The following is a 10050-nucleotide window of genomic DNA, read 5'->3' on the forward strand; positions in this document are numbered from 1 at the left end:
GGGGGATTTGATAACAGTTTTCAAATACCTGACGGGCAATTACAGAGTGGATGGAGATAGATTATTTTCTGTGACAAGACAAGAAGGAATGGTCTTAAATTGCAGCAAGGGAAATTTAGGATGGGTAGTAAGAACTTTTCACTATGGGGAGAGTTAAGCACTGGAACAAGCTATCCAGAGAGGATGTGCAATTTCCATCCTTGGAAATTTTTAAGAGCAGATGAGACAAACACTTGAATGGTTGAATTGGCAGAGTCAGGGATAATCCTTCCTTGAGCAGGGGTTGGACTAGATCAGCAATTCTCAATCTGTGAGTCATGACCCAAAAATGGGTTGCAAAAATATATGAAAGGCTCACGAGAAAACTTTAAAAATGGATCAAACTTTAACAGTGGATTCTCCCTTGAAGGAGGAAAATGTGGGAAACCATGGCTTTCCCCTTGCAGGCTTGCAAAGTTCCAGCCTGAGAGGGGCTGCTTAGGGCCCCCCTGCCCCGCACACTGGGGTCGGGGGGAAGTGGGTCGGGGGTGAGGGGCACTAGATCAGGACTGACCACTGATGTTTACAAATGGGTCCTGGTCCAAAATAGGTTGAGAACCACTGTGCTCGATGACCTCAGGAGGTCACTTCCAGCCCAACTTTTCTATGATCCTAGGCTTCTATGTTCTGAACCTCCGGACAAAAGCATCGCAGGCCGGGCCCACTCAGATGCCATTTTAACAAGTCAATAATTAGGAGCATAGCTGTCAGCCATGTGCCTGAAGCAAGGAAGGGAGATGTGTGTCTGCAAACCCCTGTTTGTTAGAAGTTAACAAGCTGTGCGGGCTCAGGCTGTGTGCTGGGGCATGCTGCTGCCTCCACCCACAGACCCCTGAACTCCACAGAAAGGCAAACTTCCACTGGTTGCCTCAGGGCTGCTAAGCAAGTGAGTGCTCATTACAACTTCAATCAAAGCCAGCCCTGTTATGAGACCCCTTAATCTGTCAACTGCCCAGCAGGAAAGACCTGCTGAGAGTTTGCACTTTCTCCAACCCCCCTGTCAGCACCCTTCTCTCCTTTACTGGCTCCTTCACTGTTTTCTTCTCCCCATGCTCATTTACCTTTATTTATTGCATACTGCATCCCCTGCATCTCCACACTTGCCCTCCCTGGTTCACCCTGATGTGTAACAGGATTGGCAATAACCTTTCCAAAGAGATGCAACAGAACTGGCGTCAGGGGGTAACTACTCACATGTAACGCAGATGAGGGTTCTTGGCAAATGCCCGTGGCTGGATATTTCGAAGTCCTGAGTTCTTGATTGTCCTGGAAGAGGATTTAAAAGGACAGCAATAGAGTAAAAGACTGAGGCTCACTGGGATTTCAAAGCCCTTTGCTAAACTTAAGGAGACGCCCATACAAATGAGCGACAGGCCAAGTGAGACAGCATCGGAGTGGATGCTTTGGGAGTCAGTGAGTATGGGGAGAAGAGGAAGCCTTAATCTCTCATTGTACATAACCTGGGTAAGGTTGCAAATCAAGAGGAACTTGGTTGCTTCTAATGCGATAAACTTTGCCCTATCCTAGAACAGGCAAAATGCAAGACCCCACTGTGCAGACTTCCCCCTCAGTCCCAGATGTTCAGCCCCTCTACTGTTGCAATCTTGGCCTTTTCCCCCAATAGCATGACCACTGTATCTCAGTCTCAGATAGCAGTCTTCCCTGCTATTGCAGACCTGGCTTCCCACAACACATCTCTGCCAACGAGCCTCAAGCCAGACCTGAAACCTCCGCATCCCTTGCTATTCCTGTTCCCTGAGTCCCCCAGGCCAACTACTATAGAAATGTGTGATGGGCATTTTTATCCACTGGGGAACCCCGTGTACACTTTACTGAAGGAAAAATCCCTTTGCTTTGAGCACACAGGGAAAAACAAGCCTTTTCCTAGCAGGGACAAGGACACTTGAGAAGGCTCCTCTTCCTCTGTCGCTCTGGAGAAGCTAAATCAGCACCATAGCCATGATTTATTAATATTCTTTATGAACAGAAATACCTGGCTCCATTGCAGCTTTCCTACATTAAATGAGAACGAGCAACACAGCATGCTTACACTGTGGATTTCCTAAATACACTACTAGCAGGGGCTCATTTTACAGGATGCTCAGCAATATACTCTCTCCTTTCCTGGCCTGGGGTCAAATGGTAGCTAATGCAGGCTTCCCAGTGAAATAGGCCTGGACAGCTTCAACTTAACCCCTTGTGGATGCTGGGTGCATTATAAAACAATTGTCTGCTACAACACCATTCATCTGCTTAAGAGAGGAGCAGGCAGCTTGAGGCACTAGAAGGGATTTGAGAAAGCTGGGTTGTGTTCCTGGCTCTGCCACACTTTTTGAGTCCCTGGCAAAGCACATCATTTCTGTGTACCTTGGTTTCCTGTCTGCAACATGGGGATTATCATACTTTCCTACCTCACCAGGATACCATGCAGATACACACTCTAATGATTGTGAAGCACTTGGGTACTATGGTGATGAGAGCCATGGAAGTACCTAAATAGTTAGAAACAGCTGGTGCTTTGCATCTTTGTGTATCTACAGAGCAGTGCATGGGCCCAGGACTAGAACAGCAGGGGGTGAGATAAGTCAGGATTACTAAGAGCTGGCAGAGTTGTGGTGAGCTTCAAGCCTGCCTGCTCAGGGAGCCAATGAGGACTGAAAAGTATCCAAAGTTAAAAGTTGGGGTTCTTCATTTTTGGGCTGCCTGGCAGTAAACCATTAACCACAGCAGCCAGACATTGAACATGCTCAAAATATCAAGGGGTCAAAGGTACTAGGACAAAAGGAGCAGCACTTTCTTGCTGGAGCCTTCCAACCAGGCCAAAAATAGCTGCCTAGTCCCACCCCTCAGGCCTCCTTCTCACACATGTGGGTCATACTCACAGCCTCTGGAGTCCCGTGTACAGCTCCATGTCTACAGCATTCAGCGTCTGCAAGTTCTTCCAGTTCTCTATGTGTCTGTGAAGAGGAAGGAAAAGCTCAGCCCTTAGCAAACCAGGTCAAGCTGGCCTGTTCCACACAGGTGACGCACTGCTTGACCCAGGCAGTGGACAGCAGCCAGAAAGCTGTCCCTACATTAGACAGACCCACCCCCTTGCTCTGCCCTGAAAGGAAAAGGTATGGAGATTAGACCCGGTTGCATATTCTATCCCCATGCTCCCAAACTTATGTGGTTTTCATAACACCAGGAAAATGAGCAATTTTTTGCATCACTTTTATTTCTGTTACTTGGATCCTTTGCAGGTAAAACTATCTCCTTTAGTTTCCTTCCACTCCCACTCTTAAATCTTTCACTAAGAAACCAAGGAAGATATGCAGGGCTTAGCGGTTAATGTAGACCAGCTGGAAGGCCGACGTCCTGGCTTGTGTTCCTCACTCTGCCTCTGGGGCACAGTGCGTCCTTGGGCAAGTTGATTCCCTGTTGCATCTCACTTGGCACATCAGTAAAACAGAAATCATGAGCAAAATTCTTGCAAAAAAAGCACCTGAGTCACGTTAAACTACTTGGTGGCTGAGCCCATGACAGCTGGTCATTTGGTCCCTGCACCTGGTGCAAGAGAGGGAGGGAGTCTTCCAGTCCAACTGGCCAGCCAGAGGCAATGCTGCTCTCAAGACCCAAAGCTAGCACATAGTATCAGGGCTCAGAGCTTCAAAAGGAATTAGTGGGAACTAATGAATACTTTGGTGGAGAAAAAAAAAGCTGGAAGTAACTAAGAGATAGGAATGGGGGGGAAGCAGCTGGGAAGCTAGCAGGGGCAATGGAGAGCTTGCGGTAGTTAGGATGGGGGTCTGGGCCCCTGAGGAGTAGCAACTAAGGGAATAAAAGCTTGAAGGAGCTTTGGGAAGATGAAGGGGCTCTATGAACCTGAGCAGCTTGGGGACCTCGGGGTAGAAAGGGATGAGGCACCTTCTTGTGGCCTCCCATTTTCCCCACTACATGCCCTCATTTTAACCTCCCCCCCAGCCCCTCTCCCTCCCTGCCAGCACAGCTGCTGCTGGCCCCACTTCTCTGGGAGCTCCTCAACTTGCCCCACATCAGCAAGAGGAGCACAGCAGCAGAAAGGCCACTTGCCCACATGAAGCCTTGAATCAGTGTCCCCACCTGCAGATGGAGAGAGGATCTGCCACTTGGCTTATGGATCAACCTGCTTGAAGACAGTCCCACAGGGTGAGCATCTAATTCTCCTGCCCTGTCCCATAGCGCAAGAGTACCTCAAAGTCTTGAAGGGATTTATCCTCACTGCACCCTGTGAGGGAAGGACCTACCACTGACACCACTGTGCTGATGCCAAAGCACAGAGGGAATATATGACTTGACCACGGTCATATCAACAGTCAGTGTCAGCTCTCTGAATGCAGTTTTCAAGTCCCTATCCGACCAGAGGTTAACCTCTTCCTTACCAAGCACTGGGCAATCTATATAGACCCTGTCCCACTCCATTACTGGACACAGCTTAGATTTTCATTGGGAGGCTGAAGCTGCAGGGTGGCTTGGTTGGTTGTTATATCAACTCCACAGGGCAGGAATGATGCTTATCCAACCAGTTAACAGGGGGAACTAGGCAGGGTCTTACTCTTCCTTGGCTGGGGGGTGTTGTAGGTGAGGTGGTGTCAGGCAGAGTTTGTAAAGCGTGTCTTTATTATGAATTCCTCCTATGCCTGGAGCATTCTGGCAGGCATGTTATGGAGAATGAAAACAGAAATAGATCTGTCAGCACTGAATTTTTATTTAGTAAATATTAGAGCTGGTGGAAGGTGACAGATGGACAGCCCCAGATAATGGGGCCCCCTGTTAAACCACATGGTAGGAACAACACAGGCAGCAGCAACACCAGCACGGCATGCTTCCGATGGGCCTGAACTCCTGCTCACGGGCTCAACCCTCACCTGGAGGGACCCCAAGTCAAAGAGAGGTAAATGTATTCTCCCTGGCCCGTTCTGGCCTTGACCTCTGTCCTGACATGGCCAAAGAAGAACTAGTTCATGTCGATGATGATTTTGGAGATGAGGTGAAATGGACCCTTATCTACCAGGAACTGGAGCTTCACCCACGAGCTCGCAGAGCACAAGCCACTCAACAGACCTGCACACAAACCTAGGCTGACCTGGAATTTCTGACCCAGAATGGACCGGCTCTACATGCCATTTTTAGTCCCTAGCACTACCCCTCTGCAAAACAACAGGACTATTTCTGCCCCATGTGATGCTTCCTGCACTGGAAACAGGAGGAAACTTCCCACTGGATGAGTAAGGGCAAAACACCTTCCACTTTTTATAGAAGCCTTCAGCAGTGAAGCAATTTCAACCGGGTATGTAGATTGGTGAGCAAAGCTACTTCCCACACTCATAACAGCCATATGGCTGGGCCACAAGCAGACAGCTCGCTGGAGCCTCAGAGGTTTGAGTCCTGGTCTGTTGGTAGCTTCCAGAGAGACTCAGTGCGGTAGTCACCTCTCTATTCTCTCATTCACATGCATCCTTAGCATGAGTCCCAGTAACTCACTTTCTGCTAGGGGCTGTGCTCCATCGCCCACAAAACACCAGCCCAGTTGGATGTTCCTTTCTCAGTGACTGAGGCCAAAGACCACCTTACCTGGAGCACAAAGATACAGGTCAGCTTCTCATAGGAGCTCTACCCGACAGGGAAAATCACCACAAGAGACCCAGGGGCAGCACTGGTGGGTTTCAGGAAAGAAACTTCATCACTTTACTAAACCAAGAGGGGATTTTATGCAAAGTCTAGAAGGGGAAGGAGAAGACCTCCCCACCTCTCCCATGCCAAACAGGGGTCTGTGTTCAGGCTTAAGTAGCACTTATTCTTCCAGAAGAAAGCTCCTCTGGGATGGAAGCTCGTGGACCTACTTTATTTGTTCCTCAAATGCTTAAGAGGGGAAAAAAAAAACTGAACTAAACTCCTGCGATGAACATGTCTCTGATCCCAGTGCATGCATCCAAGAAGTGCAAGGACCCAGAAGAGACACGCATTTGATTTCCACATGTTCTGTAATTGCCTGCATATCCAGAGCAGTTAGCTTAAGGACACAAAATAAAATCCCAACTGGCTTCTCCATGACAGTATAAGTTACAGTTCATCTTAAACTATCTGCTCATCAGCTTGGCTTGCCTGTGTTCCAGTGAGAAAGAGATGCAGGATATTATTAAAGCAATGATGCATTCATTGGCAACACACGTGGTTTCGGCAGTCGCTCACAGAATGGAGGACCAGCTAGAAGGAGTCAATATAGAGCATCCACGTATTAATAGCAAAGGGCAGAAATGCAAGGTCAGATGGAAGTTTGCTGGCAGGCTTTCATGGGGGTCCCACAACTAAAACATACCCAGGGATGATGGAAGGACAAGCCACACTTGTCCAGGGCTAAATGCAGACTGACAATGTCACCACACCCCAACACAGTGTCAAGCCTGGAGAGGGACCCTCCACTGGGAAGGAACATTGTGGCAGGAAGCAGCCTTCAAAGTGCTTAGAGACCTAAATGGCACATACCAAGTCTGAAACATGAGGATCCAGAGCTCTAGGGAACAGGCTGAGCAGCCCTGAGATGAGACCCCAGGAATAAAAGACTGAGACCTGACTTGATGTGATCATAATGCTCATGCACCTGTTAAGAAACCCTCCAGGGCCTGTGCAGGGTGTCTAAGGACAAGTGGGCAAGACATCAGCTTTCAAGGATGCTGCTGTACAGCAGGGAAATATGCTGGTAGAGCTGCCTGAGGACCTGGTACTAAATTGCTGGTATGCTCTGGGTCAGGACTAGGGTGCATGTGTCAGAGCTGTACCAAGGAAGCTTTAAAAAAACTCTCACAATCTTGCCTTTTCTGAGCATTAAAAATGTCCCAAGATAGATAAACGCAAGTGCCAAATGAACTGCACTGTGAGAACCAACCTCTGGCCACATAATTGAACATGACGGCTGAGGATTAGGAAATATAAGGCAAGATCCCTAAGGCCAGTGATTGAATCCTCCCAGCTCAGCATGGCACAAAACTCCACAAGGGAGTCAGTCCTGACAGTGACATCAAACCTGACTGTGTCCACCCACAGAGATAGTACCTGACCTGTATTGCAGCCTCCTAGCCCCTGAAGGCCAGAAGTTACCTCCCAAACCCAAACCGCCTTTCACATGTTATTAATTTATAGCCACGTTCGTTACGCACAAAGGCAGAGGTGCGGACAAGCAAGTGCACACACACAGGGAAATCACATATTAAATCCCAAACCGTAGTGTACCACAGACCCTCTGGCTAAGGAAAGACTTGGTATTTCAGTCCATCCTGAATTAGGAATGTAAAACAGAGGAGCATACTGGGTCATCCAGTCCAGCCCCCTACTACTGCAGGCAACCCCATCGCATAATCCCTTTCATAAAGGGATCAAACCCCATTTTACAACTAATCGAGAATTTTTCCCCACTAATCCCACTGTAGAACTTAATTTCTTGGGTGCTTAAAATCCTTCAATATCTCCATTCCAAAATTACTCCTACCAATAGAGACCCATTTGCTCCTGCACTGATGCTAAATTTCTTTTCCCTTCTGGATGTTTACCCACCTGATACATTTACATACAACAGTCGTGTCCGCTCCCAGCCTTAATTTGTGAAGCTATACAAGCCAAGTCATTTTAGTCTCTTTTTCTCTAAGCACCCTAGTTGCCTCTCTCTGCACCTGCTCCCATTAGAATTTGTCTCTCTTGATCTTGGCTCATCAGACCGGTCTCCAGTACTCCAGATGAGCTCTCACCACTGCCTTGGACAACAGTATTACTATTGGAAATATCTTCCCTGACACTGTCCAAGACTATTTTCACAGCTGAAGACATTGGTGGCTCACATGTAACAACTAGTACACACAGGTCTTTCACCTCCTCAGCTCATGGAAGACATTCAGATTATCAGTCTTAAAAAGCATGCTCTTGCCCTGCATGTTACTGAATTCCATCCCATTTCTATTTCTCAAGGCCATTCAGTTCATGCTCTATGAAATCCTGATCCTCCGCTGCATTAATAAAGCCTCCCAACGTCATGTCATGAGCAAGTTTCATTAACACTTTCCTACTTTCTATGCCAAAGTCGTTAGTGAAAGTATTAAATAAGAACAGTCTCTAGGCTGATCCTTGAAGAGCTTCACAAGTAACTCCCCTCCAGCCTGAAATGTTCCCTTTCCACAGTCCCCATCATCATCTTTTTTTAGCCAGTTCTCTTATAACTGTTGTACAAATCCCACCCCCTCACTCCCAATCTTCTCCAAAATAACTGCTAATTTCCTTTGTGGTACTATATCAAGTTTGGTTCTAAAGTGCAAGTAGAATAGATCTACCAGCTCTTATAGAAATGGTATCCGGTTAGTCTGGCACAATCTAATTTTGGTAAAACTATGCTGCATTATATCCCACTGTTCATTTACCTCCAGGTCTTTAGTTACTCTTTCCTTCAAAATTCATTGTAAAGCTTGCGTACCATCAAGGTCAAGCTCAACAGTAGTTGCTGTTTGCAATACACTATCGATCCAGGATGTTCATGCTACATCACTAGAAATAAAGTTTCGCACTTTGCCAGTTCACTATTGCCTGCTTCCACAGCCCCTGGGAATAACACAGTAAGATGTTCTCACTTAACACTCATCTGTACATCTCAAATCACTACAAGCAGCTGTAGTCAGTAGGCAGGCAGGCATCATTTCCACCACTGCCCACAAACAGACACAAAGGTACAGAGAGAGGTTGGAAGCTGTATTTTCAAGTGACCAGTAATATTGGCTCCTTCATTTTGGGGGGTAAGTGCCTGCAGACTGGCTTTCAGCAATGCTGAGCATCTGCATCACCAGGTAAAAGCAACCAGTGCCTGGTGTCAGCCCCTCTTAGGAACAGGGCTCCAGCAAGTGGTTCAAACTGAGCACCCAAAACAAGAGGCTGCCTTTGAAAATATTGGCCTAAGTGATGTGACCAAATCCCTGCAGCAAGTCTAGGGTAGAGATATAGACCAAGAGTCCGATGTTTTATATCAGGCATATACATCCCCAGGGTGATATATACTGTGTAGTCTATACACATTCCAGGCATGTTTTACATTCTATATGAGAAATGGGTTCCAAAATAGCTTCTGGCACTGACTTCCTACGCAGCCTTGACTTAGCCACTTATCTTCTCTGGGCTTCACCTTCCCCCTACCTCTGCAAATAGGGGATAATATTTATCTAATTATGCACATTTTTATAAAAGCATTTTGTGATCTACAAACAAACCACAGAAAAGCAAAATATGGAATATGTGCATGATCTCACACACGCAGTCCATTTATATCTTGCCTAGCCTGTAGGAGTGGCTTTTCATCGAGACACCATCATCTGCCCATGATGCCTGAGCAGATGAGATGGCCCCTTCCTAGATATGCAGCATCAGTGCCACGTTTGCGTTCAGATCCTGAGCCATGAAAGCATACGGGATTGCAGTGAGCAAGCAGGGCCCAAACAAACATAGGTGAGCAAACAGGGTAGAAAAGCAAGCAGAGTGTTTGACTGCGCTCTTGTAGGCCAACAAGAAAACTGAGTTGTCATCTGAGCATTTCATGTCTAGTGATCCAGACAGAAGCATTAGCTTTCAATTAACTGATATGTTTAGCATTATGAACAAACTGTCTAGCATGTCAGACCACACAGGCACGAATGTAAAGGGGAGAAAGAGGCCTTCTTCTAAGAGCATCAGCCAGCAGGACCTAGCTCTTTGCCTCTCCCCAGCTGTCAGGAGAAAGCAAGTCAGCCACCAGCTGCAACCTGGACTGATGGCTACTTGAAACGTTGACGGACCCAAAGGCTTCTTAAGGACTCCCACTCCAGTACATGCGGTAACTGGTGCTCTGTTTGAGATGCTGCCACAAGGCAAAACAGTGATTTCTTGCAAACCCCGCAACTGAATGGCTGATGAATCTATTGGATCTGCTGCAGCTTAGAGAGGACATGCTGGTGATCTGGGTCAGTTCCAGAGATTTCTGGAGAT

At 47.3% G+C, this 10050-nt stretch overlaps 1 protein-coding gene across 4 annotated transcripts in view; it reads right to left on the reverse strand.

Moving 5' to 3' along the window:
- The window catches only part of NTRK3 (neurotrophic receptor tyrosine kinase 3), a 306856-nt gene extending 303838 nt beyond the window's left edge, over positions 1-3018 (reverse strand). For 3 of the 4 annotated variants that reach the window (XM_019504056.1, XM_019504055.1, XM_019504057.1), the window contains exons 1-2: positions 2922-3018; positions 1234-1305 (exon numbers count right to left, since the gene is read on the reverse strand). In XM_019504056.1, the coding sequence (XP_019359601.1) occupies positions 1234-1305; positions 2922-2950 (101 nt within the window). In that variant the 5' untranslated portion in view covers positions 2951-3018. The remainder of the gene's footprint in view (positions 1-1233; positions 1306-2921) is intronic. The other variant, XM_019504059.1, reaches the window with a different exon arrangement.
- Positions 3019-10050: the final 7032 nt, after the last annotated feature.

The sequence above is a fragment of the Gavialis gangeticus genome, unplaced genomic scaffold, assembly GCF_001723915.1.
Source record: "Gavialis gangeticus isolate Ggan-Ray unplaced genomic scaffold, GavGan_comp1, whole genome shotgun sequence".
Taxonomy (NCBI): Eukaryota; Metazoa; Chordata; order Crocodylia; family Gavialidae; genus Gavialis; species Gavialis gangeticus.